A 19,690-nucleotide genomic window follows, 5' to 3' on the forward strand; every position below is an offset into this window, starting at 1 on the left:
TTATGATGTAATATTTGTGAGATGAAAATTTAAAATTAGGACATACAAAGTCATAAATATCAGATAAGAAATCAGCTATGACAGCTACTATGATTCAAATGAGATCATTTCCAATTTTTGTCATATAAAAGGTTGCAATAATGCCATCAATTCTAAATCAAGATATAAGAAATTTAGAATTTTCGGGGGGGTTTTCTCCCCAATTTCCACTGTTATGTCATAATTATAACTGTATAATAATGTCGATTTCGACTTTCATAAATATGACTTGGTCATAATTTCTCATTTTATATCATAATTGTGATAAATTATGATTTAGCAAAGTATATATATTTTTATATAAAATAACAGCACGGATCAAATAAAAGTGTTTTGTGTGTTTGTTTGCATAACCAAGAGATGACGCTGTTTCACATGCTTGCTCTGTCGAACGCTATCAACAAATAAACCCAAATAGCTGTAATTTGATTGGTCGAGCCAGGTCGCCCCCTGCTCGGATTGGTCCGTGAACAGACATCATTCCCACACACCGATTTCTTGTGACACTTCCGCCCTTGAAGCAGCGTGTTGTGCACTGGACGTGAGTATCCTCGCATGGCTTGGCAAAAAATGAGCAAAGCAAGCCTGTCTGCTGTCTAGATGTGCTTGAGTATTATAGTTCCCCAACCCCTCCACACCACTATCTGTGTGGGCAGTGCTTGTGTTTGCTTGCAAGGGGCCATTGAGCTTTGAGTTCTTGTAGGGCAAAGTTCATGACAGATTTAATCCTATCAACTGGAAAAGGAGGTTATTTGTGACTTTTGTTGTTTTTGGACAGACAGAAGCAGTTATTTAGGTCTGTATTAGCAGGAAAAGCGTACTCCCCCTCATGCCATTGCTGTGTGCTGTATCAGTAAAACTCAGTCGACTGTTATTGTTCAGTCGACATTTAAAGGGGGATTTCAAACAGTTATTGCGTTCAAAAACAGCTAGAAGAATCACGAACTGCTAAAACAACCTTAAAGTGGTCAAATTACTAAAGTGGCATGCTTATGGAAGTTTCCTATGGAGTGCCAAAACCTCGAAAATAAGAAATAAATATACAATTAAATGTAAGAAGAGCATAAATAAATAAAAAACGGAAAAAGCTTATTTCTTTCCACATTTATTTTTTTCATTTATACATTTATTCCCACACACACATTTATTTATTTATAACTTCTATTTTATTTTTTATTAAAAACAATCGTCCATATGGTAATGAGGGGGCGTGTTTTAACTCAGACATAGCAATCAAGCTCAGAGTGGCAACGGTGAAGCTTTGAGGCCACAGTGACTTAAAGATGGGCAATATAGCCACATTCCTATATCACGGTTAAAGTCATTTAATATTACCATAACTGTATATGTATATATGTTGATGACCATATCCAGGACATGGCTGCAAATATCATCCATTTCTAAAATGTCTTGGCACACATGTACAGAAACTGGATCTTCACATGATCTGATAACAGACATGGAAGTGTGTGAATTAGGACAGTATAAAAGTCAATATTCAGTAAACTTATTTAAAAAAAACATACTATGTACAATCAAGCAGAAGAGCCCAGAATATGAACGCAACAAGCTCAATTGCATGTTAAACGTTTTCCGCGCATATAAATCCATAGAAAATGCTTAACGTGGCTTTAATGGACTAAGAGTAAGATGGTGATATTGAAGTACCAAATTTAGTATACAGATTGTAAGATGTAGGCCTATATGTACAAGAAAGCAGATGCATATTAAGCCACATTAAGCCTTTTCTTTATAACGGTTTTCTATGGGAGGAAAATGCTTAACGTGCAATTAAACTCATCGCTTTCATATTCTAAGTTATTCTGTTCATCTGTATGCTTTATTAATCAGGTGTGTGCTTAATTTGGTCATCCAATATCACTGTCTTAGTACATTAAGCCGTTTTTAGTAATCAATGCGAGTATCATATTGTGTTGTTTTAGATCATATAAAGCCAACTGCAGTTGTATTGGTTGTGAAAAAGGTAATAGGTAATAATCTGGTTTGTCATTGACAAGCAGCAGCTTTTTATCTTGTGCTGTAAGAGAATTCTTGAAAATGAATTGTGAGTTTGCGGTTGCACTTAACACTCTGAGCTCGATTGCTATGTCTAAGGCAAACCACGCCCCCTCATTACCATATGAATAAATGAAAGAATACAAAAATATAAATATGGGAAAAAATACAATACATAAATAAGGAAATAAACATATAAATACCCATTCATTTTTGTTAAAATATATTTGTATATTTATTTATGTTTTAGTTTTTTTTACATTTCTTTGTTGCTATATATATATAATTTATTTATTATTTTGACGGCTTTGGCATTACTTAGTTTCCACTACTGAATAAAAAAAAATAAAAAAAGGTAATTGCAACTTTTTTTTTTAAACGAAAAATAAAATAAAAATAAAACTAGGCTAGTAGTCTATCTCGATACTAAAATAACAGTTTCACTAAACAGTTTTGAGTGTGAACGGGATTCACTGAACAAGAATTCTCATTCACAACCAGGACAGAATGGAGGCGGAAGAATCACTGACAGACACAATCACAATTAAAATGAATAAAGAGGAATTAGCCTACTTTGTTTGGGTAAACTCTGGGGGTTTTTTTACGAATCGGATTCACTTTATAACAAATCATTTTACCAACAGAAAAGGCGAGTAAACGAACGTTTTAGTGAACGAATTCAGAAGATTCCAGTCACTGGGATCGGATGAATCAAAATCCCTGCACGGTCAGATTTTAGAACGCGTTCTATTCGAACGTCCAGCGCTCAGTCAGGACGCATCCAGTGTCTCAGATGTCCACAGCGTCCAGTTCTTGCTGCACGTGACAAAGCGATGGTGTAGCGATTAATAATTCAACTGAAACATCAAATACTGTAGAGTTGTTCACTGTTTCTGGACTTATTTACCTTTTCCCGAGTCCGTGACGTGTCGGGTGGGCACTGGGCAGTGCTGGAGTTTATTAAAAGAATCATGCGTTGTTCTCTCTCTCTCGCTCTCTCTCTCTCTGCGCATCTCCTTCAGCGGTTCGGTCATTGCAGCAGTGCGTTACAAAGCCCTGATCGGGTGTCCTGAGCAATGAGCATGACAGTCTGTGAATGTGTCTGAAATCTCATCTGATCAGGCTGTACAGAGGCTTCGCTTGGAGTTCGGATGCTGCACTGTTTTGAACACTTTGTAGCTTTTCGTTTTTACTATCTGCGGTTCTCAAAGCATTACTGCACATTGAGGCTGTTGTAGTTTTATGTAGTGTACTAGAAGGAACCGTACAACAGTTGATGATTTGGACCTTTCTAGACTGGTGAAATTCATTCAGGATTGATACTGTTTTGTTTTGATTTTTAAATCTGAGAGTTGTCAGAAGTTCTTGAACATGTCTTTTGTTGCTGGTAAGTTTTTTCTTCATAGCCTGCTGTGGTGGTACAATGATGTTAGATGATAATAATGCTACTCTGATATATGCATTGTTTACATGATACTCATGGTACTTCAGAGAACCGAAAACCATGGTAGGACTAAATATTCTTAGGAATGATAATAATCATCAGTTTTTAATGTTGGAAATAATGTTCTCTGTTCCTTGTGTTTGCATGTCAGATCTGCATAGAAGCAGCTCTAATGCTGGTATGGCGGAGTTTCAGGAGAAGCTGAGATTGCAGCATGAGAACTCCATGCACACAGATCTGGAGAAGCTCCTGACCACCGCCAAGACACCGGAGGCGGAGGTGAGACCCTTGTCCTGCAAACCGTGTGCTCGTTTGAGGTGACAAACAAGTCCCAGTGGTTCTTCTGTCCTTGACTTCATATGCATTTCTAACGCCCAACTTACCCAGATATATCATCACACATACGTTTACCTAGCAGAAAGGAAACGTGCTATAGACTTGTTGTTTTAAGGGTCAGCAACCAAGCTCGTTTCCACCACTGAATAAAAAATAAAAAAGGTAATTGTGACTTTTTATCTCACATTATGGGAATTTTTTTTAGAAAAAAAGATAATACGGTAACAAAACTACTTCACTGAATTGCGTGATACAAACTTGCAATTGCGAGTTATAAATTAATTCAGAATTGCGAGTTATAAAAATGCAATTAGGAGTTAAAAATTCACAATTGCATGATATAAACTTGCAATTGTGAGTTATAAATTCAGAATTGTGAGATATAAAAATACAATTTGTGAGTTATAAAGTCAGAATTGCGAGATATAAAATTGCAATTGCGAGTTTTACATTTCGAATTGTGTGATATGAAATCGCAATTGCGAGTTATTAATTTAGAATTGCGTTATATAAACTCGGAATTGCGAGTTATAAATTCAGAATCGCAAGATATAAAAATGCAACTGCGAGTTATAAATTCAAAATTGCGAGATATAAACTTGCAATTGCGAGTTATAAAGTCACGATTCTGAGGAAAAGTCAGTCTTTTTTCCAATTAGAATTGGACTTTATACTGTCGTAACCCCGGTTCTCTGAAACATCGAGTGGAGGGATCGGTACCTGACCTCTGCAGAAGGCAGAACATGCGCTGCTGTTCTCCAGTAAGTACAGTATATTCCCTTCTCGTGCGGCAAGCGGGGCAAATCTGGTGGATCTCTGCGCTCAATGTTTTAGAGAACCGGGGTTACAACAGTAACATATTGTTCTCTTTCATCATCTCATGTTCGAGATCCACCTATGGGAGAGACATGGACAACTCCCTGTTTACCCAATACACTCACAGTGAGGTTCTGTAAGCCAGAGAAGGACGGTCGTCCCAAGGAGGCGGTGTCTGACACGTCCCATAATCATGCACCTTGCATCCCTGACGCACACACATAACTGCTGTGCAGGACATGAAATATGTATGAGGCACACGCATGAAAATAAACCATGCAATATATATATATATATATATATATATACACACACACCCAGGCAAGAATGTAAATGCATGCTTGGTGATATGAATGTGCGTAACCTGACGGCCATTCACCCTTTGTTCCTTTACTCCAATGTATAATTGGAAAGGCAAAAGAGACACTCCCTTAGATTCATATGCCAAATGTGAGAGCTGTTGCTTAGATATGGGACTCCCCCTGTGTGGGGATGCTCATGAAATAAAGAGCTGGTCGCTCTTCCGGAAAGCACTGGTCCTGGTCATATATGACCGTAAGACACGAACAGGACAGGACCTCTGATCCTCGGTGGAGGAAAAAGGCGGAGTGTAAAAAGAAAACAGTTTCAACACCTCCGATGTGAACGCAGGGAAGCATTTAGGCATAAAAGCCGGATTGGGTTTAAGGAAAACCTAAGAGAGAATTTAGTGCACGAGGAATGCACCGAGAGTGCATGTAGCTCACTGACACGTTTAGCTGATGCCAAGGCCAAGAGCAAAGCTGCCTCGAAGGACAGCAGCTTTCAGAAAAAAACTGATAAAAGCACACACTGGGCAACACAGGGAACAGTGAAGCCTGTGCACACAGAGGTGGGCACACACTGACAAGTCTCGCCGACAGATAGCCTCCGTCTTTTGAACGAGGGAATACGAAGCTAACCCGGTGGCTTCCAGCGGGATTTAATAGCCCTGTCTGCATTATGGAAATGGCGTTCGGTAGCAGGGGGGATAGGTGGAAGCACAGAGGGCGTCTGGCGCGGTGCTGGCTTTCTAAGGCCCCATCCACACTACTGCGTTTTCGTTTAGAAACAGAGACCTTTTGCTACGTTTGCACCTCCCGTCCAGTCTACAACGGCAAAAACGAAGACCTAAAACGGAGAAGTTTAGAAACGCTGCCGACCCCGTTTTGCGTTTTGAATCTCCAGAGGGCATTTTAGTGAAGACGGTCAAAACGGAGGACTTTACAAATGATGACGCAGAGGTTCAAGCTCAGCTCTATGATTGGGTGTCATCAGTCATGGCGTATCCTTCCCTGATTCGTCAGACACCCATCACATGACCCATCCCCGGGCCGTCACAGTTACGTTCTCTTGACGGCCATTACCTAGAACGAGGCCATTTAATAGTGACGATCTCCTTCCAGAGAGCGCACGTCCCGTTGTTCTCCCATGTCGACCAGGAGCTCGGTCTGGTAAGTGGAAAGCAGGGAGGAGACGTTGTACAGCTAAGGCTAAGGCCGAGGCTTTATAAGAGGCCTGGTGGATGGACGTGGAAAGCGATCCATTTTGTCGGGGAGAACAGGCTTAGGAGGGATGAGCAGCCCATCTTGAGAAAGGTTAAGGGGCCTGGCGATAGAGGGCGCTCGATGGCCCTCTTGAGTTGTCATATCCTTAACGTCCAGACCCGCGAGACCGTGTTTGAGGTCGAACGGGTCTCCCCAGCTATGTTTGATGTGTTTAGCACATGTAGGCAGGACAGGGAAAAACTACTTTCTAGGGCCGGGAGAGGGTCCCAGGAGTTTCCCCATTATAGACGTCCCGTTCTTGGTCAGAGGTACTTTGAAGGGGCCGGCCATTTGATTTTGAGGCGAGCAGCTGCTCGCTCACAAAACCTCAAAGAGGACAGATCGGGTAAAGCCGCGGGATTTTCTTGGGGAGCGCCAGGCAATAGCTACAGTACTCGGAAGTCAGTAACCTCTTCAGTGTGTTTAAGGCCCATTCACACCACACAGTAAGGATGGGAATCCCTAGCGGCGATGAGGGCGCCGCACGGGACTGGTTCTCCCCGGGGGTAGCCGTTGTGGTTTTAGGAGAGCCACTGAAGAAATAAACGAGTAATCCGACAGACAGGCAGCCGTAGAACAGGGAGAAATAGCGAAGGGAACAAGAAGGTCATACGATCAAGAATAAATGGTTCGTATGACAATTAATCCTGCGGAGGCTGATCCAAAAATACTGAAAAATAGTGGACTATATTTTAACTATAATAGTGGATCTCGAGCACAAGATGATGAAAGAGAACCTATTTTTTACCTTGAAACGTTTGAAAATAATTATTATGATGTGTAAACGTGCATTTATTAAGGTGTAAGGTAAATATATTATTACGGTTTGCTTGAAGGTTACACCAATTTACTTTTTTAGAGCCATTAAATTAAACACATTTTGAAAATAGTATGTATGTTTTTCAAAAATGTAGCTAACATAAATTAAAAAAAAGTTTATATTTCTAAGAATTTGGTACATGCATTTTAAACAATTTCTTCAAATTATATAAAACAATTTTTTATCAAAGACATTCATTGACATTAATATGACAAAAAAACAAACTAAACTCATTTGGAAGTGATTCATTCGAAGTCTTGTGCACATTGGAAATCTATTCTAGTATTCAGCCTAGTTTTGAAATGTTTATTCACAATGAAACTGCTGTTAATAATGTGATCAGTTACGGCACCCACAGCATGCTGACTTATTCATGAGGGTTTTTTAAAACTGTGACCTAATGAAGGCAGTGAACCTTAATTACTGTCTGTCGTCCCATGATGAAGCACCAGAAGGCTTAGTCTAAAGGTTAAAGGAGACTCTTCAGAGTATTAATTATGCTTTTATGCTGCACAGTACAGAGTAATTAGGAATAAGATTAATTACACATCCGTAACTCTGAATGCTTTATAACTCTGAATCGATACCTTATAGATTCAATATTCTAATGCTTTTTATTAATTTAATAAACCATTAAATGAATATTCCAGTTTTAATACAAGTTCATCTCTATGGAGTAGTGTGTTCAGTTTGTAAAAACAAAGGAAAGATTTATATACTCTGTACAGTAATGCGCTTGCAATGGCAGTCTATGGGACAAGACTAGTTTCTACTCATAGGTCTGGTCGACATTTAGGCCGACAGCTTCCCAAAACCCTCACAATTGTTAGCCTGTCTAGTGACTCCGGAGACTTTGTTTCATCATTGGCCCTGAAAGAATACAAATGATTGAATATTGAACTTCAGGATATAGAGCTTAACGTTCGACCAAACTTAAAATGTACTGAAATTGTAAAAAAAAAAAAAAAAAAAAAAAGTTCTGTAATCTGCGTATTTGTGCTCTTGCAGATCTCCAGGAAGGACTTTGAGGGCTTCAAGAAGCTCTTTCACCGTTTCCTTCAGGAGAAGGGACCGTCTGTGGACTGGGCCAAGATCCAGAGACCACCCGAAGACTCGGTGAGTCAGATCAGATTAAAGGAAGGAATTAAACATGAGATATTAAGATATACAGTCGTTGCCAAAAGTGATGTCTGGAGGGGATATTTGTTTTTAATGACTCTAAAATCAAAATATGATGAATGAATGTCATATTTAAATATATATATATATAGTTAAGGAATTTATATGACAAAATGATTTGGCTAAAAAGAAATACTACAGCTACAGCTTTTATTTTACTATGCAAACATTATCAATTATTAAGAATGTATTGGTTCTCTCTTGTTTTTGCACGTGTTCATAATTTCTTTGTATTACAGCCTGGCCAAAAATTATGTCTGCACAATTCTGCATGTTTCATTGCGTTATCGCAAATAAAAGAATTGACTCCAAGGACAATTACTCAACATGATTACACAATCTTTAACACATTTTAATAATATTTGAATACAGAGTTAAGATGTCAAATTTCCTAGGCCTCTACTGTATATATTAGATGATTTTTTAATATATATATATTAAAATAGATATTGTTTCAGCAATGTTACATTATATGACCAGTTTTATTAGTTTTATTAATATTTTGAATTAGCTTTTATTTTTATATTTCATGTTAATTTTCGTTTAATTTTGAGCAATTTCATTGTGCTTTTGTCATTTTATTAGTTTTTTTATATTTATTTTTATTTCAGTTCTATTTTTATTTTTATTTCGTTTTAGATTTTATTTTTTAGTTATTTTGTTTCCAGTTCATTTTACTTCTTTAACTTAAACTTATTTTAGTGTTTTGCCAAGGCGGCATTTCTGATATTTGTGTTTAAAGTTTTCTAACTAATATTTATATTTTATTTTATTCCAGCTTTATTTCAATTAACAGAACTGTTAGTTTTAACAATGATAATAACTCTTTAAAAAAATTATGAACAAAATGAAATCTTTTTTCATGTTTTACTTCAAAACCAGCATTTTTTCCTTTTTTAATTTTTTATTATTATTATTTAGTATTTTAGATTTGTCCACTGTACATTTTAGATATAGATTACATATAATGTAATCCAACTCGAACAGTTGTCCTAAATAGATGTCCTTTTTATAATACAAAATTATATAATATTACATATTTTTTACATGTGCTTCTGCAACTTTCCTGTCACCACATTCACACATGACCCCTGAACAGCGAGAAAGCGAGAGCAGCCGCTGCAGAGCTTGTGTATGGGTGCTTTATCAAGCCCGTGACATTTCCCTGTTGATCCCCTCCCCAAATAACCACGGCCCCTCCACAAACACTGAAGGTTAACTATGAATAGCACAGCACTTCCAGCATCCCACAACTTTGGCTGACATTTCTTTTCACACAGCCGTTGTGAAACTCATGTTACAGCACAGCACAAGTTCAGGCTGATCTGAAATCAGCTCCATTACATCGACACTCATCAGACCCATTACCAAATAAACTTCACGGCTGCTACTAGACCAGCTTTGAGGCGTAAAGCATAATTCTCAATGGTTGTAGGTCAGTCCTCATGCGGGGAAGCGCTCATTGGCTGGATGCTTGATCGGTCAGCTGTGTATATGTGTGTGTCGTTTTCTCGAACGACGTCTCAAATGTTTAGTTTTGTTGGCAGATGTTCAGTAAGGAGAGAGGTGGTTTGAAACCCTATATTTGGCCTGTGGTTTTAACAGTCACCTTGAGTGTACTTCTTGTAAAGGGGTTATATAAAGAGACATTGATTTGAGAAATGCAGTGTACTGTATAGAACAGGAACTCTTTTATAAGCTTCTCTCCGGTCCAAAAAGAGCATCTATTGACATTTCAAGGAATATTCCTGGTTCAGTACAAGTTAAGGTTAATATAAATGTTGACTACCACAAAAAATAAATGTGGCTTTATCCTGGAGGACCAAACCTGCAGAAATTAAAAATGAATAAATCAATAAATAAATCAAATAAATAAGCGAAGAAATGTAAAAAAAAAAAAAAAAAAACAGAAACAAATTTATACTTTAATTTCCTTATTGTATAAATAAATAAATGCATACATATATATCCATATATATATATATATAAATGCGTAAATAAATAAATGTATAAATAAATAAATGTAGACATCAATGAAAAAATAAATAAATGTGGAAAAAAATATAATTATACATTAATAAGGAAATAAAAGTATAAATAGTCATTTTTTTATGTTTTATTTTTTTAATTTAATCATATTAACAAGCAGTATGCAGTTAGTATTTTAAAGTCATTATGAAATCATAATGGAATGTTCTTGTTTTTTTATGGAATATTGCAGTTTATTTTAAATGATTTATCCGTGCACATCTTTTTTTATTTTTTTTTATAAATTCATGTGCCTCATAATCTTTCATCAAAAAAACTTCCTCTCCCTCTTGCAGCTCATTTCATCTCTTCTCTGATGATGCGTTTACTGGCGTGAGGGCGGGGCCACCTGTCACTCACATGAGATCCACCAATAGCAAACCACAACCATCCAATCAATTCCCCATGGACGAAATCAAGTCCCGCCCTACATCTATTCTTGTTCTTAAAGCCGTTTCGCCTGGATAAATGTCACAATAGGGAAGAAAAGACAATCCTAGCTTCTGCGTAATGCCGTTTACGAATTGTTTACGAAATGTTTACGAATTGGCGCCACTCTCTTCCATTATAAGTGTAAACAAGATTTTTGCTTTAAAAAATGAAATGTGAAGAAATTGGAAGTTAATTTTGTGGTAATGAACATTATGCCACAAATGCTGTCAGTTAATCTTCACTTGTTTATATTGTAATATTTCTTAAGCCTAGAGATCTAAGTCATTTTTAATTGTTTTAAAGAGTAGACTGGTAAATACTAGACTTGTGGACCACAGGCAATAAAATGGCAACTTGCAGTTTCTGAGTCATTAGACTTTGACACTTTTGCCTTGACAGCAGTGAACTAAATTCAACAGTTGCCACTGTGATGAAACCGCTGTAGGAAGACTTGCTTTACGCAATTTTAATTCACACTTTGTTCATCTGAGGTGGATAAGTGTGCAGATCTAGATCTGGAAGCTCGTATCAAAAGCTTCACACACAAATCCTGAGAGATCTGATTAAATCGGCTCATATTTCATATAGAAAGTCTCTGTTTCAGTCTCTCCAGGCTCTCACGGTGTGCTACTCTCTAATGTCATGATCGCGGGGTTAATGACTTTTGATTTTTGGAGTTTAGTTTAAAGGGCCAGCTCTGTTTGCCTGGAGTAAATAAACCCTGGACTGAAACGTGAAATACACTATCAAAGGTCTTTCTCGCATCATTTTATTAATCTCTGAAGTGAGAAGTGCAAAGAGGCAGAATTCAGATAATGAATTGTGTTCAGTCCACTCCACACAAGCTTACTGTATCCTGAATAAAATATTAATAATACTGTGTTTCCTAGATACCGATAAATATAAAGCTCAATGGACAAATTATATGGTTTATGTGTATGGTGGATATGGTTTATGTGTATGGTGGATATGGTTTATGTGTATGGTGGATATGGTTTATGTGTATGGTGGATATGGTTTATGTGTATGGTGGATATGGTTTATGTGTATGGTGGATATGGTTTATGTGTATGGTGGATATGGTTTATGTGTATGGTGGATATGGTTGTCTTTCCCTCATTGTTTCTCTTGCTTCAACAGATCCAGCCCTATGAGAAGATCAAGTTGAAGGGTCTTCCTGCCGATGTGGCGTCCAGCCTTAATAAACTGGCTGTGGTGAAGCTCAATGGCGGTTTGGGGACCAGCATGGGCTGCAAAGGACCCAAAAGTCTCATCAGCGTCCGGAATGAAAACACTTTCCTGGACCTGACTGTACAGCAGATCGAGGTATTACATCACACACGCTTCCTGCCGTTATTCGTAACAAGAGCATCACTGATTTACAGCAAAAACTGGTAAACGCATAACTCAAAGGTTCGGGGTTGGTAAGATTTTTTTTTTTAATTGTTTTTGAAAGAAAATGCATTAAAACCGTAATAGTGGGAAATATTATTATAATTTAAAATAGCTCATTGCTATTTGAATATATTGTAAAATTAATTGCTGTGATCAAAGCTGAATCTTCAGCATCATTACTCCAGTCTTCAGTGTCACATGATCCTTCAGAAATCACTCTGATATGATGCTTTGTTGTTCAAGAAACATTTATTATCATTGTCCATGTTGAAAACAGTTGTGCTGCTTCATATTTTTCTGGATTCTTTGATGAATAAAATATTCAAAAGAACATCATTTATTTTAAATAGAAAGCTTTTGTTACAGTCTTTACTGTCACTTTTTTTGATCAATTTAATGCATCCTTGCTGAATAAAAGTATTCATTTATTTAAAGACCTATTATGCGTTTTTACATTTTCAGCTTTCTTTAGTGTGTAATGTTGCTGTGTGAGCATGAAAAAGGTCTGCAAAAGTTATAAAGCACAAAGTCACTGGAGTTATTCTCTATATCAGTGTCACTGTTTCTGAACTCCCTGAAACGCCTCCACTGAAGTCTTGAGTTTTCTTCCGGGAACAAACACGACACAATATTCCTGATTCCCGCCTGCAAAAAAACACACACAAAAAAACCCAGAGTCGAGACCTGGTTAAGTTTCGATTGTAGAAACTCGCGGTTATACTAAGGGGTGCTACATTTCAAATACATGCGGTTGACCAATCACAACACACTCGTTGCTGCAACAGATAACATTGTGCTTTTCAGAAGGAGGGGCTTCATAGAGACAGGAACTAAACCGAGCGTTACTGACAGACTGGGAAGAGAGGAGCTGCAACAATGTCAAACATGTGAAAAGCATGAAAACCTCTTCTAGTGGACACCAAACTCTAAAGCACAACTTAAAAAGGGCATAATAGGTCCTCTTTAAAAATAAATCATACTGACTCCACACTTTTTTGCATTTAGCATTTCTTTCTATAATTGAACAGAACTGAATTGCGTGTAACTTCAGAACAGTGGATGATGTGTCATCTAGTGGGTTTAGACATTTCTTTGGATTATTTGCAATCTATTTAAGATGATGTAAGACTCTGTTTGCAGTATCAGACCTTGGTAAAAGGTTTCCCTCTGTGCCAATGACCAATTACCCCAGAGTTGCATAATAACAGTTTGTTTCCACATGACAAAATAAAAGAAATTCACAGTAATATCTTGAGAAATACTATTTTGTAATATAATTTTTTAAAATACCTATGATATAACTACATTGAAATGGCAACCAGTGCTTGGCTATTTCTTTTTTGAGATTTTTGCTCCCGGTTTTGAGAAGAACGTATTTTAACATCTTGAATAATTTAGTTGAGTGACTTAATGCAATCATATGCTCTAATGTAACGGTCATACAGTAATATACATATGATATTTATATAAAAAAATGTATTTCAAATGAACAGCAAAAAATAAAGCGACTGGAGAATTTTGGTGCGTATAATTAAATATCTCTAAATATATGAAATATCTCTAAATCTCTCTCTTTCAGGATCTGAATAAGTCGTATAATGCAGACGTGCCCCTGGTGCTGATGAATTCCTTCAACACCGATGAGGACACGAAGAAGATCTTGCAGAAGTACACACATCACCGCGTCAAGATACACACCTTCAACCAGAGCAGGTACACACATCCTTATCCAGGCCAGTGAGAAACATCAACTCACTGTATCTTCTGGCATCAAAGTTATCATCAGAAGAAACATGCAGCGACTTGTATTCCAGAGCGATTTAAATGATACAATTATCGTCAAGCACACAAAACATTTGTGTTTGCTTTAAATAATTGAGTTGGGCTTCTGTTCTGAATTTGAGGGAAACTAAAACATGTTTATGGTGTTCTTTTATTTACCAGTATTTTACATTATTTCTGAATGTAATAATAAAATGTCCCTTATGCACGGTACAACTTATTCGTGTTTATTTTTTTAAACAACGGTGAGACTCATTTATCAGAAAATACGGTACGCATATTTAGTCAAATTCAGTATTTTAGAGCAGTGTTAATGAAACTAATGTCTTGATAAATCATTTGTTCCAGTGTTTTTGTAAATATAAAGTTTGATATTTTAAATAGAAAACACTCAATGGCCACATTAAAGAACGTTAATTTCGCCCAAAAATATGGAATATATTGTAATTATGCAAAAAACATATCAGCCAGCTTTAGGGAACATTGGTTCTCACAATAAAACATTAATAGTTAATAATAATTCATATTTTTTCAAGTTTGTTGTTATTTCAAGATTGATTCACCCATCAGTTCTAACAATAAAACATTAGTAATTGAGGTATTATTATTATTTCAAAATTGCTTGACCTCAACTTGTCTATTTTTCACTCCTGCACAGGTATCCCAGGATCAATAAGGAGTCTTTGTTACCAGTGGCCACTAACTTGAGCCTGACGGGTGAGAATGAGGAAGCCTGGTACCCGCCCGGGCACGGGGACATCTACGCCAGCTTTTACAACTCCGGCCTGCTGGACAAGCTCATCGCTGAAGGGAAAGAGTACATTTTTGTGTCCAACATTGATAACCTGGGCGCCACTGTGGACCTGCACATCTTGAACCATCTGGTGAGCCAGGCCAGCGGCAAACGCTGCGAATTCGTCATGGAGGTCACCGATAAGACCCGAGCTGATGTGAAGGTGAGGGCTGTTACCAACGCATTCCTCATTTCATTCGTGCATCGCAGAAACAGAGCATCACGAATTGCAGCAGCATTCTTCATATTTTTATTTTATTTTATGGGTTCAGATGGGTTTTGATTAACAGGGTAAATAAATTACAGAATTTTCATTTTCGGTTGAAATGTTTCGCTGAGGCCCCGATACACTTCAAGTGAAATTGAAGAATGAACTGGTGTGATGTAATTTAGAACAAAATCAGGCAAAACAAAGTTTCCTGGGAGTTCAAAACAGCTTGCCAAACATTTCACAAAAAAAAGTGTGCTCCGTGTCTCTGCCGCCTTTGACGTGGAAACCTTCTCCGGCTCATTTCTTCTGTTCAGTCCGTAGACGTCGGAGGCAAGTGAAAACACGACCACACTGGAGAGCTGCTTTATAGTAGAAATGAAAGCGACACTAACACTGTTTTTATTTTTTTAATACTGTACAGCTGCTTGCTTTATATTACAATATACTACAATAGATTTCTTAAAAGTGCTATACAGGTGAAACTCGAAAAATTTGAATATGGTGCAAAAGTTTGTTTAATTCAGTAATTCAACTTAAAAGGTGAAACTAATATATTATATAGACTCATTATTATATAGATATTTCAAGCCTTTGTTTGTATTAATTTTGATGATTATGGCGTACAGCTTATGAAAACCCCAAATTCAAAATTTGAATATTGTGAAAAGGTTTTCATAAGCTGTAAGCCGAAGTTGTAATTCTAATCAAAAGTGACACTGCCTTTTTGCCTTTTTACATGTTTAGTACTGTACAATAGATTGTTTAAAAGCAAGCAGCTTTATATTGCTATATAAATAAACGTGACATGGCATGCATGTAACCCCTCCACCCGGGTCCTATTCGCCCCAGTCTGTGCGGGCCTCCGGCGTGAGAGTCAAGCGGTCTAACAAGGAGGCTAAAGACTGCAGCCTCTAGCGTCTATTGAGATCAGAGGATTGAGGTTTACTCGCACAGTGACTACTAGCTGGCCTCCGTTACACTCACCCCCCTAAACCTCACTCCCATCCGGGTCACGGCACCAATGTAACCCTACTCCTACTCGCCCCGCTCTGTGTGGGCCTCGAACACGGATCTCCGGAGTGAGAGTCAGGCACTCTAACATGGAGGCTAAAGACTTTAGCCTCTAGCATCTGTCGCTAGAGCGCCTATTGAGATCAGAGGAGTGAGGTTTACTCCACAGCGACTACTAGCTGGCCTCCGTTACATCCAGAGCTTGTGCAAATCCACATCGCTATGACCAGATGCTTTCTTAACTGCTGTTTTTTGGGGTGTGTAATTTTGCTATTGTGAGGAAAGCACACGACATATTTACATATCCATCTAAACGGCTCTTTCAGCAGCGTGGGCGGATTCGGACTGTCCGCTAACAGCATAATCCTGCAAAAGTATTTCAATCTAACCCCTAACCGAAGAATGATAAAGAACTGAGTGAGTACATCAGGGCCTTGAAGCTCATTGGCCAATGCAGATCAGTTGGTGTTGTTTGTTTCAGGGTGGGACGCTGACGCAGTATGATGGTAAACTCAGACTGCTGGAGATCGCTCAGGTGCCCAAAGCTCACGTAGATGAGTTTAAATCCGTCACCAAGTTCAAGATCTTCAACACCAACAACTTGTGGATCAGCCTGCCGGCCATTAAAAGGCTCCACGAAAAGAACGCAATGGACATGGAGATCATTGTTAACCCTAAGGTGAACACCATACCCTCCACATTAACGCATATCAACATTTGTGTAGACGTTTGTGTATGATGAAATATTATTCCTCTTATGTCTCCAGACTCTAGACGGCGGTCTGAATGTCATTCAGTTGGAGACGGCCGTGGGCTCTGCCATGAAGAGCTTCGACAACGCGCTTGGCATCAACGTGCCCCGCAGCCGCTTTCTGCCCGTCAAAACCACGTCTGACCTCCTGCTGGTCATGTCCAACCTGTACAGCATGGATGCGGGCTCTCTGACCATGAGCCCCAAGAGAGAGTTCCCCTCAACACCTCACGTCAAACTGGGCAGCTCCTTCACCAAGGTGAGCTCTGAGCCAGACTTCTTCACTGTAGAGCTTATTCTGCCCACTTAGACCGGAAGAGAGCGCTTGACTTTAAAGGAACACGCTGACTTTTTGGGACTTTAACTTATTCACCTTATCCCCCAGAGTTAGATAAGTCCATACATTCCCTTTTCATCTCCGTGCGTGCCGTAACTCTGTCTGACGCACCCACCGCTAGCCTAGCCGTTTAGCTAACAGAGTTACGGCACGCACAGAGATGAAAAGGGTATGTATGGACTTATCTAACTCTGGGGGATAAGGTGAATAAGCTTAAGTCCCAAAAAGTCGGCATGTTCCTTTAAGGTAAGGCAGCCAGTCACTCAATATCATAATAATAGGCTGTAATTATTGTAATAATTATATATTTAAAACATTAAAGAAATTTGTGTAAAAATTAGGGCTATTAGAAATTAAAAATTTTAATGTGTTCATTCAATTAATTAGTTATGGGGAAAATTTTCGCATTAAAATTATTAACGCACCCGCCCCGCATCAAACCTACGTAAAGTTAGTTCATCATAAAGTTGATTACTGACGAACATGAGGCAGGGCAACAACTCACTGTTTGATAAGAGCCTATATTGAATGCTGTTATAATGCCCCTAAAATTCAAGATATCAGCTCAAAAATGCCCCTGTATGAGTTTTTGTCTCATTTTTATATCATGATGTTAAGCAATAGCACGCGAAAATCATCACTCATGTGAAATTGCGCTCGTTATCGTACAAAAGTACAAATGTGAAATTGATTTTATACAACAGGTAAATAAATAAGAAGTGAATATTGTTATGTTTTAGACACAATATTGTCTGTTTTAGCTCAATTATGCCAACGAAAATATGACCTATGAAGCCAGAGCAGAACTGTTGTGAGTCTCCGAGCAACACACAGCGGTGTTTCGTTTTTGAATGAATCCGCGTTTGAGCGAATCAATCGGGTGAACCAATGATTCAGTGGCTCATTCATAAAGAGTCATTTACTTAATTATTGAATGAAACAGCCGTTTGAACGAATCGAATGATTCAATGATTTACTCATTTAGACATTTACCGCCACCTACTGTCAGTTTTAGTTTCTCATTTAGAGTATCACTTCATTTAAAAAATATTTTATTTTTCCATATTACGGTAATTAAAAAAAACATTAAAGGTAGGCTATAGTTCACCCAAAAAATTGTATTCTGTAATTTACTCATCCTCATGGCCCCTGTAGCCTAAAAGTTTATGTGTAATCAATTTTATGTTGAATCAAATCAAATAATTTTGTTTCTAAAGCTACTTTTTATGTTTGATGCTTTTCTCATTTAACACAATAATGACTTTAAATGATCTTTTGGGGATAATTTCAAAGCCAAATATGGTGCGATGAATAAGATTTAACTAATCGCCACATCATGTAATTAGTTAGATTTAAAAAATGAATCGCTTGACAGCCCTAGTAAAAATAAAAATGTTGATAAAGTTATTAAAATGAGCTGTTCAGTATTTAAATGCTTTTAAATTATTTTATTAATAAAATATTTTCGATTGAAAATGTTTATATAGGCCTATTTTATTTAGAAAGTTCTTTTCACAGACATAATTCAGTTATTCAAGTTGAAATGTTGAATTACTTGTTCAGTAATAAGTACCTTTTAAATATGTTTTAAGCCTATTTTGTAAGAACATACTCTGAATCTCACAAAAGAAATTGATCTTTCTAGGTTCGAGACTTCCTGAAAAGGTTTGAGAGCATCCCAGACATGCTGGAACTGGATCACCTCACTGTATCAGGGGACGTTACCTTCGGAAAACAAGTCGCGGTCAAGGTACGGACTGATACGCATGGAGGCGTTGGAGAGCATTCACAAACACGTGTCATAACTCGCTGTTTGTGTACAACAGGGAACGGTCATCATTATTGCCAATCACGGAGACAGGATCGACATCCCGGCTGGAGCGATGCTAGAGAACAAGATCGTTTCAGGAAACCTGCGCATCCTGGACCACTGAGGCCTTTACAACCTGGACATTTCTATGTGTGTGTGTGTGGAAATGTGTGTCGGCTTTTGATAGTCACACTCAAGTCTGTCTATCTGATTACTATTAAATTCCCATAAGAAAACAACCATTCTTTTCACAGTGAATTTCAATAAGGGCTGTATATTCATAGGGTAAATGTAAGACTTTTTAAGACCAAGTAAAGAAAATTGAAGGTAACACAATACGTCAATATGTTCTCGAAAATGTAACTGTCTGGGGAGAAACACAGTTGCAATAGCAACACCTCAGAGTTTGAAAACACAACTTCCTACAGATATCCATTACTTTTTAATTCATTTTACAAAAAAAGTAGCTTATACCTCTGCTCTCAAGCACTAGAATATGGACATAACTTTTACTGTATCTTCTGATCAGACTGCAAAACAGTGCTGTTCTTCCTCAGTATTTTTGTCTTGTTTTCCAGTGTAATTTTCTAAAGATTTTTTAAAATCAAGATGGATTTACTGGATATATAAAATTACAGATTATGAAGTCTTGTTTTCTGTGAAATTGATCAAAACAAATTGAGTTTTGCTTAAAACAAGAAAAAGCACCTCACTGACAGATATCTGGTCTTGTTTTAAGCATAAACTCAATTTCATTACATTTTTGACTATTTTATATTTGCATCTCAGGTAAACGTATCAAAAATATTTTTTCAATATTTGTAGCCTACTAAATAATTTGTTTGCAATGCATGCAACATTTAATGCCATAACTTTATGAATTCAAGACTTTCTTCTCCAATTTAAGACCTTAATTTGTGTAAAC

At 37.5% G+C, this 19,690-nt stretch overlaps 1 protein-coding gene across 2 annotated transcripts; it reads left to right on the plus strand.

Moving 5' to 3' along the window:
• The first annotated feature begins 389 nt into the window (after positions 1 to 389).
• Positions 390 to 19,540, plus strand: ugp2a (UDP-glucose pyrophosphorylase 2a). 2 transcript variants are annotated; one of them, XM_079615090.1, is made up of 10 exons: positions 390 to 580; positions 3,651 to 3,778; positions 8,045 to 8,152; positions 11,816 to 12,001; positions 13,650 to 13,783; positions 14,511 to 14,808; positions 16,349 to 16,546; positions 16,635 to 16,877; positions 18,601 to 18,705; positions 18,782 to 19,540. In XM_079615090.1, exons 2-10 carry the CDS (start codon positions 3,680 to 3,682, stop codon positions 18,887 to 18,889), a joined length of 1,479 nt encoding a protein of 492 aa, XP_079471216.1. In that variant the 5' UTR covers positions 390 to 580; positions 3,651 to 3,679; the 3' UTR covers positions 18,890 to 19,540. The 2 variants fall into 2 exon arrangements, with proteins under 2 accessions (XP_079471216.1, XP_079471215.1); XM_079615089.1 differs by lacking the exon at positions 390 to 580 and adding an exon at positions 2,803 to 3,442.
• Positions 19,541 to 19,690: the final 150 nt, after the last annotated feature.

The sequence above is a fragment of the Phoxinus phoxinus genome (genome assembly GCF_949152265.1).
Source record: "Phoxinus phoxinus genome assembly, chromosome: 6".
In the NCBI taxonomy this organism is placed as follows: domain Eukaryota; kingdom Metazoa; phylum Chordata; class Actinopteri; order Cypriniformes; family Leuciscidae; genus Phoxinus; species Phoxinus phoxinus.

Bases quoted from the DNA above. Each gene is read 5' to 3' on its own strand.
- ugp2a (XM_079615089.1), top strand. The intron at 16,878-18,600 runs GTGAGCTCTGAG...TGATCTTTCTAG, and splicing joins TGGGCAGCTCCTTCACCAAG to GTTCGAGACTTCCTGAAAAG. The intron at 18,706-18,781 runs GTACGGACTGAT...TGTGTACAACAG, and splicing joins GAAAACAAGTCGCGGTCAAG to GGAACGGTCATCATTATTGC.